Source organism: Microtus pennsylvanicus, chromosome 10, assembly GCF_037038515.1.
Source record: "Microtus pennsylvanicus isolate mMicPen1 chromosome 10, mMicPen1.hap1, whole genome shotgun sequence".
Taxonomy (NCBI): Eukaryota; Metazoa; Chordata; class Mammalia; order Rodentia; family Cricetidae; genus Microtus; species Microtus pennsylvanicus.
Window position 1 is genome coordinate 94,992,511 of NC_134588.1, and position 12,343 is coordinate 95,004,853.

Consider the following 12,343-nt stretch of genomic DNA (forward strand, 5'->3'; position numbering starts at 1 on the left):
GTATCAAGAATAAGAATTTTTCCAATTAATATATGAAATCCAGAAAGTAAGAAAAATGGGCCATAAAATTAACCTAAGTGAATCTGTTTTTAAAAACAGATGCCTTGCCTAAGCTTTCAAAAAAACTCAGTGAAACATTTTTAAAAAACTTTTGATAATAGAAGCAATGTGTGTGTGTGTGTGTGTGTGTGTTCAACAAGCTACATCAGTTAAGAGTGTTACAGTACAATCATCATCCAATCCTCCAAATGTTGATATGGGCTTTTTAGTGTTATTTTCATGAAGAATATTCTCACCCATTATGAAAGCCATGTCACAAATGTTACCAAATTGATACTGGGTACTAAACTGGCTTTGAGGGAAGGTCACTGCTTTGTCACCAAGAGCAATGCACACATCTGATGGAAGTTACAAAATAATCCTACACTAGTTTAGACTTACATATAATGAAGGGTTATTTATTTAGTGGTGGACTCACAGATTACAGTACTCTGCATGAAAGGGGAATAGGAACCAAATTTAGCAGCCAGATGCAAGAGAGAGCGTGAGTGAATGCTTTACAGCTGCATTTATAGTATAAGAGACCATGCCCAAGTGGGTTGGTATCTTAAAGGCTATTGGCTAAAGGAACTCCCACAGCACCTCCCCCTTTTGTAAAATAAGAGAGTTCCAAACTAATACAAACTATGTACACTAGGAACAGATATCAAGTATAAAGTTAGAATTACAACCAGCATAAACAGTATTAAGTAAGGAACATATCCTAACGGTTTAATAAACATTCTATCCTATCTAAGTCTTGTATTGGAAATGGCTTGGCTAGATCATAAGAGGACAGTAACTATGACTATCTAATCTTCAACTTCATTGAAGGCCTGAGAAGGGAGATAATATTACTTGAATAGGCAGGAAGTGCAATCAAGCAGTTTCTGAACTGTGTAGTAGACGGCACTGGCTGCCTGAGCAATCACCCAAATTCTCATTCGCCTTGGTGAGGCAACCAACTTTGGCTAAAGCCTAGAAAAACTGACAGACCATTTTCAGAGGCAAGAAACATGTTCAGAACTGTCTAACCTTGCCTGGGAAAGGTTTGGCAGGTTTTTTTTTTGTATCCTTCTTGTCCAGTCTGGACATTGTGCACTTGGTCAGTGGTTGAGGCATGAGCAGTTCCTTGCCCAAAAGCCAGTTGTGCCAAGAAAAAAACAAACCCCAAGTGGAATGTCTTTGGTGTTCAACACTTAGGAATAGATTGGTGCTGCCAGGAGCAATCATGTCTCATGTCAACAGAATCCTAAGTTTTTTAAATGCCATGTTCTATAGATCTTTGAAGAGGTTGAAGATAACCTATCTATACAGAATACAGTCTCTATGCATCTAAAGAACCTAATTAGTCTGACTAAAAGTATAGCAAACATTAATGATTATTGACCTATAATACCTATGTAACTTAAAGATTAAGACTTCATATCAGAATATTAAACAATCTTTAAACAACTGTGTAGGAAAGGATAGGGAAGTGGTGGCATTCTAAATTCTTGCTGACAGGAGTGTGATAATGATGATGAAGATAATGATGTTGGCTCACATTTATTGAACTCGTAAGTTTGAATGAGGGAGCCAGGGCTACTCTGATTATCCTTCAGTCAAATGCCCAGGCATACTGAACCATTTACTGTCCCTCCAATGAATTCCAGGGAGGTGGGTGTCCTGGAGCTCACCTCCTAAAAGCTTATTCTGCCAATACTGGATAGTTCTTTTTTTTTGAAATATGTGTGTCACAAGATTCTTGTTTCTACTGATGGAAATCATTTTTCCCCCTGAAATTTCAAATCTTAATTCAGTTCTCTGCTCTAAGCCTTACTGGATTATTTTTGTTAAGGCATGCATGCATCCAGTAACACATTTTAACACTCAGTATGTGCTGCTGGCAAAGGCCGTTAGTTCATTTCCTGACTGCCCTGACTTGAAATAATCACAAAGAAATGATATTATTTGCAATATTGTTTGGCCAATAGCTTACGCATATTTCTGGCTAACTCTTATGTTTTAAATTAACCCATTTCTATTAATCTGTATAATGCCATGTGGCTGTGGCTTACTAGCTAGGTTCCTGTGTGCTCCGGTGGAGGCGTCTGTCTCCTGCGGGCTGCTACATAGATTTTTCCTGACTCTGCCTACTCTCTCTCTCTCTCTCTCTCTCTCTCTCTCTCTCTCTCTCTCTCTCTTTCTCTCTCTCTTAGCCTGACTTTACTCTGTTAAGTCATAGGCTGAAATCAGCTTCTTTATTAACCAATAGCAATAAGACATATTCACAGCATACATCACCTCCCACATCAATGTACCAGGCACTGAGGGGACACAGGGATTTCATGTCAATAAGCACATTCAGGGGACATCTATGGTGGCTCTCAGTATGGGCTCCTACATACCCAGGGACCAAAAAACCAATTTATAGGGAGACAGTGGGTGGGGTGAGCACTTAAGAGGCCGTTGTCAACCATCCTCTGATCTTGAATAGATAGCTGGAAGACAGCCAGGCCACAAGTAAAGTTGGAACTCTGACCTCCAACCGGCAGCAGCCAGTCAGGGCTCTACTGGCTGCCACAGTCCTTGCCAGGAGCCATTGTTTTTAGCAATCAGCACCAGTGTGTTGAGCCTGAGCAGTGACTTCTCTTTTCCTTTGCTTCTGTCTTTGTTTCTGACATAACAACAACAAAGTGTATACAACACACCCTCGACATCCAGAGCCCACTTGAAACTTTCCTCTATTGTGACCACACTCTGCCTCAACTTCCTGTGAGCACTGGCCTAACTTGTGTGAAAACCCAAGTCTACTTTCCCCAAACTCTGGCTTCAGCTCTATTTTCTCTATTTGTTTCACTTTGCTTAATCATCTGGGCATTGCCTTTGATACTAACTAAAAAACAAAGCTCTCTGGCAGGACATTAAAGCCTTCAGTGACTCACAGTGGGTCACGCCCCTATGGTTCCACTGATCCCCATATTATGATGTTAAAAAAGCCATTGTGTTTGTGAGAGAGATCAGTGGCACCATCATTGGTGACATGAAACAGGCATTAATACCAACATCCCTTGTTGGCCTCTGTTTCCTTGGCATTTGCTCAATGACCACAGTTTATTGACAGTCCTCCTGCTTCAGGTGTGCTGCCAGGAAAAACTCATTCGGTTCCCTAGCAACTTGATAGAGCATTATTGTTAGTTCAACTGTAGAGATGATAAAACGAAAACTCAAGGAGGTGGCACAACTCACCCAGGGCCATAGAGTTACAAGAACAAGAAAAAGACGTCAATTTCCATTCTGACATCAACCTCTGCGTTTCACTGCAGAACGACAGCTTAGGAAACAACCAATGTGAACAGTGAGACTGGTGAGTGGGAAACCCAGCAACAGCCCAGAGCTTGGTTGATGAGAGGCAGAACAACTCAAGGGAATCATAATGTAGCAGAACCTTTAACCCAGTGGAATGTATCTAGGGGAAAAATGATCAAGGGGCAACAAGATGGCCCTGCAGGTAAAGGTTCTTGCTGCCTCACAGCTTGAGCCCAAGGAACCAAGATCCATCCCAGGAACCCATGAAAGATGGAAGAAGAGAACTGATCACATGAAGTTTACCTCTGACCTAGACAGACAGATGCACACATGAAAGCGTGCGCGCACACATACACACACACATATACACACACACACCATGGCACACATGATCCACCCCACACAAAATAATAGTGAACAACATAATTTTTTAAAAAATGACCAGGACAGACATCTCAAGACAAGTCCTATTAGGAGACCTCGGGTGACCTGCTATTTAGGACAGATGGAGAAAGTGAAGGTGGACATGACACTGAAGACAAGCTCAGAAATAAATTTGACTCAGAAATGATGCTCTGACTGTTGCTTTTGCAAGGAAGGCAGGAGAAAGGCAAAAATGATCTCTTGTTCCCCTGTGTCACCACAAAAACGTAGGCAGGAGACAATTCAGTGACTTTGTAAGAATGGTTCCCATAGGAGATGAGAAGAAAAGATTTATTTATGGTGCCTTGAATAATATTACTTTCAGAACTGCCACTATAGAAATTCCAGAAAAAATTGCATGCCTTTGTTATTGAAAACAGCCTCCTAATACATATATTGTATTAAAAGCAGGGACTTCCACCTCCTCATTCACTTTACAATGTACATGCAAACAAAAAAAAAACCCGGCCTTTCTGAGCTGTACAGGTAAGTTCTAAACCAATAAAGAAGAGTTAATTATTTGCTTTCCTTTGTTAAATGTTTTCTAAGGAGTATTAATTATTCCCTGCTGTATTTGCAGTTGAATTGCCTTTTGCCTTTTCATTTACATTTTGGTCTTGATAACTAGTTCCCCGAATCGCAGGTGCACCCCTTCCCTAGGAGCTAAAACACGCCTCCAGAAGCCTGTAAATTTTAAGAAAAACATCAGCTCAGCACTAGCACCAAATAGGAAAGGCAGAGCGGCCTGCACCATGACTCTTGCCCACTGCAAACTCAATGGGGCTTTAGCACTCTGCCTCTGACTTTCTCCTTGAATGAGTACAAACAGGGAAGAAAGCAGACTCAAGGGCTGGGAAGATGGATCAGTCAGCGAATTGCTTGCTGTATAGTCACGAAGGACCCCAGTGCCATCTCTAATCATTCAGAATCTGCTTTATAAAAAGCCAGCCATGGTAGCATGTGCTTGTAATCCTAGCGCAGGGAAGGCAGAGATAGGTGGATTCTCGGGACTCGTCTAACTGGCAAACTCCAGATAAATATGGGAGACCTTGTCTCCAGGGGGTGCTTGGTGCTGGTGGATGCCATTCTAACAAACAACACTTGCAGCTGACCTCTGTCCTCTGACACACGACACACACGTGTACATGTGTACACACATACACACTCACACACTGAAATGCACAGAAGAGGAGCTCAGAGACTGGCTAGGTCTCAGTGACTTTTTCATTAATTCCAGGCCACAGGGACATCCGAAAACAGTGATGGGACTTGGTGAAGGACTGTGACTTATGTCAACGTCCATCAAATGGTCATTGCTGGAGACAGCAGCATCTTTAGGGTCAGCAAGTGTTCCCACTATAAACAACCTCACCGGTCCATCTCCTTACTGTTTTTTCTTTTCCAGCAGTCCACTGGACATCAGGACTACCCTCTGATGACAGACTGTCTTTGTTGACAGTGTTGTCCTCTCCTAGTGGCCCAGTTCCAGGTGCTGGGAACCGTGCCACCTGCTCAATCTGGCTCGTCCCTCACGGCCCACTAGTCTCAGGGACACCACTCTGCCAGCTCTCTCCCATCAAATCTTTCTTCCAGTTCTTACTCACCATCTCTATCAGTCAGAGTTCTGCAGAGAGGCAGAACTAAGAAGAGAGGTGAGTTCTTGTGAGATACGAGAGCCCACAGATGTTCAGGTCCCTCGCATGAAATGCCACAGTGTTGACACAGTCCACCCCTATTCTTCTGGAGTTTACTAGCAATCCTCAGTGCACGGAGAATGCTCTGGAAAGGCTGTATAGGTAGCTGGCGCTATGCTGTGCTATTTATGGAATAATGACGAGGGGGGAAATCTCCTTATAACCAACTTAAAAGTGATTTTTAATGACTATTTTTGATTTTTAGTTGCTGGAATTTGGGGCAATAAAACCCCTTCAGTTACAGAGGTCAGCTCTCTGTAGGTCAGAGGTAAATGACCTAGCAGCCTCCAAAGCTGGATCCTGCCTCGGTGTCCCTATGCGTAGGCCCCAAGGATCTAGAAAATTCATCATGAAGAGTGTTTCAGAGTCAACCAGGGGTGATGAGTGAGTGCTGCATCCTCCCCACCCTCTCAAAGTACATTTGCATATCACAGGCTCTGTGGAATCCCACAGTGAAGAGACTTTTAAAGAAAACCTATACTTTCTCAAGCTTAAGTGTAAGTTTGTTCCCCTACAATGACCAAGGCCACGTCCTTGAAATAACATGCCACAACATACACCTTAAAAAATGAGTCACTGTTAGATACTTTCCAGCTCCGAGACTAAAACTTAAAATCCGACCTATCACATAGATCCTGGGCTGGCCACATGGTTCCCTGCCCAGGCTGTATAAAGTCTAGTTAGGTCATGTGGTTCTCTGCCTATGCTGCAGAAGGTCTGTGTGGGTCACATGGTTCCCTGCCCACGCTGCAGAAGGTCTGAGTAAGTCATGTGGTTCCCTGCCCACACTTTAGAAGGTCTGGATAGGTCGAGTGGTTATCTGCCCACACAGCAGAAAGTCCAGGCAGGTCAAGTGCTTCTCTGCCCATGCTGCAGAAGGTCTGGGCAGGTTGCTTAAGTTTTGGGATCTTCCTCACTGGGGCCCAGCTTTCACTGTTCCCACCTTCCCCTGCCCAAAAGCCAACTTATCTACACATGTACCTTTTAATCCCTTTCACAAAAAACAGTGGCTAAGATGAAAATGTGTTCATGCTCAGGGTTTAAATCAGCCTATTCTTGTTTGTTGCAACCGCATTAAAGAATGCTTTTTAAATCTCTCTCTTCTCCAGACTTGCCAGGTTCTTGATGTCAATGGACCTATTGAATCCCACCTTTCAACTCTGAGCTAAGAAGGTTTGTTCAAAGATTATACATGTAACTTTTTCTAAAGGACTGATTTTCATATTTCCCTCCCCAGCTTCTCCCTTTTCAGCTTCCCGCCTCCAGAGCATTTGGAGACTGCTGTGACTTGCTTTTCAGCCTCCCTCTCTGGCTGGCCTTTTGTTCCCTTTGTTCCTGCTGCAGTTTTCCTTTCCTCCGTGGGGTCTGGAGATGCTCAGGAAGAGGGAAGGATGGAGGGGTGTTCTCTTTCTTCCCTAAGGACTCCATGTGGACAGGAAACCTACAGAGTCCTTAAAGGAACAATAGGAGGTGAGGAATACAGACGTAAACACACACACACACACACACACACACACACACACACACACACACACCCTCCTGGTCTTTGAAATTCAACCCAGGGATGGAGGGAGATTGTAGAGCTTCAGTCATGAGTTACAGTTAGATGTCATTCCATGGCCACCACATCACATCACCAAGGCCTTGCTATTGGTTGGAAGTGAACAGGTCTTTGGAAAGAATTGTGTTGATGATTTTTCCCACCCCAACAAAGTAATGGAAAAATTATTATTATTATTTGCTAAGTGTAGCTTAATTTTAGAAATTGAAGGTCAAATAAAAGTGAAAAGTTCAGCATTAATGGGTAGGTTTGAATTTCAACTTCACCAGCTCCTAGAAGGTCACATGACCTCAAGCTGACTTATGGAGTCTCTTTTGTTGTAGAATGAGGAGACGGCAGAATTATTTACAAGCTTCCTGTGCTTAGCTAGAAACCAGGCAGAGAAGGCCCACAACGCATGGGAGCTGAAAGAACAGCTCTTTCATTTCTTTCACTTGGCATAGATTAAAGAAGGTCATTATTAGCAATAGTGGATTTCCCTAGAAAACTTCACAGAATGGAAAGTTGATGGCCTTAGCTGAACATGACTCTTGGAAGGTTCATTTTGTTTAAGAGGAACACTCAATGACTGTGACGTAGTGTAGAGTATCTGTTAGGTTTAGGAAGAGCCCAGAAATGTCAGTCTAGGCTCAATTCAAGCTATAGAAGGATGTCTGCCTGTTAGATAACAGCCATGGTTCTTCGGGAACCTGTGAACCAGGTTCCCCTCTACCAAAAGCTATGTGTCCCTTGCCTATGCTTAAAAGGGACACATGGCTCTTCACTGACATATATCTGTAGCACCTATCAGTATATCAAAGTTCATGCCTGCCTCCAGGCTCCCTCTGTTCCTATTCATAGGTACCACCTATACATTCAAAGCTGCCACACCTGCTTCCTGGCCCTTCTAACCTCAGGTCCTGCTTTCTTCATCGGCAAGGTTTTTACCCCACCCCCGCTATTCTCACCATTTCCCTTCCTTGCTATCTCTACTGGGCTCTCCCCACTACTCTCCATTCTCACACAGAATACCCCAGCCATGTCCAGTCCTCTTCTTTTTTTTTTCTCTACTCTGGACTCTTCCAGATGCCTTCAGATACATTCTCTCGCTGATGCACAGTAAAAACCTTCCCCAATCATGAACCAGCCATGTTGGTAGTTTCTTTATTGGTCCCCTCACATACAGTAACGTGGCACCCAAACTGAGGGTGGTGTGGGAAAGATGGGTCAGGCAGGAGGCAGTGTTTGTGCTCAGGTGTGGAGAAGAGGAGGAAGGGCTCGATGCAAATGAGAAAGAAGTCCTGGGTGAGTGGCAGTTGGTACAGGGAAGCTACAGGGATGGTAAACGGTCATGTGACAGATTCCTAAAACCCTCCTGCTTTCCAGATGGTGTCTTCTCTTCACCTTCTCCTTAATGTAGCAATAACAAACCTGGTAAGTTTTCTTTTAGCTGTATGCCATCTCTTCAGTGCGGAGGAAAACAGTTGGGTTGCTGGCTTGTTTTTTGCACGCTGCTCATTTCGTCTATACCTTAGTGTCTTGTCTGTTCTGTACCTGAACATGCTTGCCAGTTCTGTAGCTGAGCATGCTTTCCTGTCTCACTACACAAAATGAGAACCAGGTGGAGAGTGTGGGCAGGAGACAGAGTGGTTTAAGAAGACAGAGGAAAGAGTGGCGTCTGAGAGGCACACAGCTACATAGGCAAAGCAGACCGTACTAATACGATCTCCCAATTCCAGTTATCCCACCTGATGCCAGCTTTTCCCATGTGCCACAGAGAATTCCTAGCCCCTCGGTGCTGTCCTTGGCATAACAAATTTAAAAAAAAAGCCATAAGTGTCTGAGTGCTCTCCGGAGGCAGGCATATTGATGGCCACAGTTGTTAAGTTTAGAGATGATGGGACGATTACCTGTCCAAGGGACCGCCAGTCCAAACCCGCGCTGCCGATATACACGTGCTGTTTGTCCACAATCCAGAAGGACGATTGCAGCCGGCCCTTGTTGTAGGCGGTCATGTTCATGTATGTCACCTCAGCTCCTAGGAGGGCAAGCAGACACCAGTCAGTCTCCACTCCCAGACCCTGTTCCCACTGGCAATCGGACATCTACAAGCACCCATAGGCTTACTGACTACAGTGGAGACTTGGGGAAGCCAGGTATTTGCATGAGGCTGGGGTGGTGAAGGCTCTCATGATGCTACTTTGTTCCCCACCCTAAAAGAAGAAAAAGGATTTGCTCGTGTTTATGCAGAGGAGGCTCTGGACATCGTGGCAAGACCATGGCTTCTAAAGTTGCCCAGATCAGCACGAAAACCCCATTCCCTCTGGCTATTGGTGAGGTAGGAATAGTACACACCCTCTTCTCGTTATTATGGAATAATGGTAATAAAATTTTGCAATTTCTAAAAGAATGTCAATTCACCATTTCACCTGTCCCAGTAGGAAACCAACTGGCTGATGTTTCCTATACCTTATTTCATTTATCTGCTCTTTCCATTGTCTTCACTTCCCCACCTACCATATTAATTGCGTAGTTTAGATTTAGCCTCTTCTTGCCCTTTACTTAATAGTTCTTAATTCGAACCATGATTATCCAGGTCTTAATGGGATGGAACCCAGAGCAGTAAACTGCCACCAACACTGTTCAAAGAGCGGGGGAACCAAAACCTACTCCAAGAGCTGAATGTGACCAGTTGCTTTAATCAGAATGTGGTGTATATAATCCACGGTCATGTCTTGAAGCATTGCCATCCCAAATGCATTGACAGCATTAGATCATTCCGATTCAAGGGCGTTTAAATGTATTAAAGTCAATTCTCTTCAAAGAGCAGACTTCCATGTACGTATTTAGTGAACTAAGCGATTCTGCCCTCAGATACTCAGTGCTAATGAGGAGGCCATCTCACGGACACATTTCCTTGTCAGAATCGTGATTACCAGGAACACGCAACACTGCACGATAAGGACGCTGCTGGGATATTCGAAAAGAGGGATGTGATTTACACCATGAATTTGCCCTCTCTAGGGAAAATGCAAACCATGCCTCCTGTCTCCGTGAGACAAGGATGAAGGATCCGTGGGGACAGGAGCACCCTGACAGATGTCCTCTGAGAGTGGAACAGCTTAGCCTTTCTTCCGATTTTCACTCTGAAAGCAAAGGTGTGTGGTCCTTAGCTTTTAGCCGTCCTTAAAGAAGAGCCATGGAAGAGTGATAGATCCCAGGGGAGGAGCCACCAGGCACAGCAGAATTTGAATATCAGCACAGGAGGTCATCATCATCTGTGTGTGTGTGTGTGTGTGTGTGTGTGCGCGCGCACGCGCGCGCGCCTGACCCTGTGCCCCTGCTAATCCTACAATCATATTCAAAATTCTCTGTCCTTCATTTCCCGTTTCTAACATGTTTTCTCACGTATATTTGGGTCCCAAATAGCATTACAAAAACACATTTGTCTCTGGCTTTTGAACCAACATGTATCAGCGTGTGGTTCATCAGTCATTATAGTTTTCTGGAAAATCTTTCAGATGTTCTCCGAGAGTCGGGTCTGTGGCAGACTCTATCTTATTAATCCATCCTCTCTTCAGAAAAGGGCCACAGTCGGTCTGTTCCTATAAGCTTCACTTTCGTTACCCAGTATGGCTTAATCAGTTTACTTCAGAGCATACGGGATTCATTGGCTTGAAGACTAACGGGGAACACTGAAGAGTAAGTGTCCCCATGATCACACATCTCTGCTTTCAATACATTCAGTAAGGGGGAGGCGGAAACGTGGAAAGTATCAGTTAACACCCCAGTTGTGGAAAGAGTGGATCCTGCTCAACGGAGATGGCTCAGTGGACAAAGTATGCGTCACACAAGCTAACAGCCTGAGTTTGAAATCCCAGAACCCAACTCAAGTCAAACACAGCATCTCACATCACAATTCCAGTGCTTCCATAGTAAGATGAGAGGTAGAAACAGGAGACTCCCTGAAAGCTATGGGCCAGCTCACCTGACACAGAGTAGCAGGAGACCCTGTTTCAAACAAAGTGAAGTGTGAGCCCCAACATCCAAGATTGATCTCTGGCCTGTACACTTACACCATGGCACATATGTCACATACACACATGTACACAAACACATACATATATGTACATACATGAGCATACACACATATTCATATATAAGTATGCACACACATTCACATATGTATGGACACACACATACTTACCACACATATGTATACACATTTATACACAAATATGCACACACGTACTCACATACCTATGTACCACTCATATGTACACATATTCATACACACATATACACACATGTATGTACATAATACATGTATACACATCTACAGTGAAACTGAAGAGCTCACTGCAGTTCCAACATCTCTTCAAATATCCTGAAATCACAACGAGCAATTTTTAGGTGACTCATGAAAGTGTCTTTTGTTTTATGATTTGGACTTACAAGGGCAATTTTTAGGAGCTGTCTCTTCCTTCCTACATGTTTTCCTGACCACTAGGATATTCTTCCTCCCGCATAAAGCCATGCTCTAATTATTATTTCATACTTCAACAGTTTAGATGCTCCCGAAGTAGCAAAGTCACACAGCTTACCTTTCTCAGATTAATGGAAGAGGCAAGCATTCACTGGGACATTAATCAGAGCAATTTTAAAACAATAAAAACGAATCTAAGAATAAAACACTTAGAACTCCCAGGCTTCCATGGTAAAAATTGGCCACTGCCCTGTGCAGCTACTAGGAGCTGATGGAACCTCTGAGAAGTGAGGCTGACGGAAGGATATTTGGCCACGTGAAGGGATTGTGGGAGCCCTTCCTTGCCTCCTGGACAACCTGAGATAAGAAGCTTAGCTCTAGCCTTCACTCCTCATTTTAGAGCAGGAGACTTAGACTCTGGATTTAAACCACCAAACTGAAAGCCAAAACTAACCTTTCTTCTCAGTTAAAAATCCCGGGGTTCTTTCACAACAGACAAAAGCCATGTGATTGGAACGTTTTTGCTTTTTTTTTTTTTTAAGACGGGGTCTCACTACGCAGCTCTTGACAGGCTACACCTGCATTGGCCTCCTGGGTGCTGAGATTAAAGGTGTGCTCATGATTTGGAATCTTTAAAATTCAGTAGAAGCAATCAACTGTTTGATTGACAGCACTGGAAACAAGCACAGATCCAAATGTTCTGATTATGTGAAAATTGACAACCCAGGACACTGAGAGACTAAAACTCTGATTGAAAAGTCAGTGCATGACAGAACTATTTTGGGTCAACTAACATCTCAATGAAAATCTCAGGGAAAAAAAAGAAATTCCCTCCAAAGCAGGAAATTTGTGAAGGGGAAAAGATGGTAA

General features: G+C 43.7%; 1 protein-coding gene across 4 annotated transcripts in view; it reads right to left on the reverse strand.

The window, feature by feature from the left end:
* Positions 1-12,343, reverse strand: part of Pld5 (phospholipase D family member 5) — a 297,093-nt gene that overhangs the window by 71,914 nt on the left and 212,836 nt on the right. For all 4 annotated transcript variants that reach the window (XM_075989221.1, XM_075989224.1, XM_075989222.1 and 1 more), the window contains exon 5: positions 8,898-9,025. In XM_075989221.1, the coding sequence (XP_075845336.1) occupies positions 8,898-9,025 (128 nt within the window). The remainder of the gene's footprint in view (positions 1-8,897; positions 9,026-12,343) is intronic.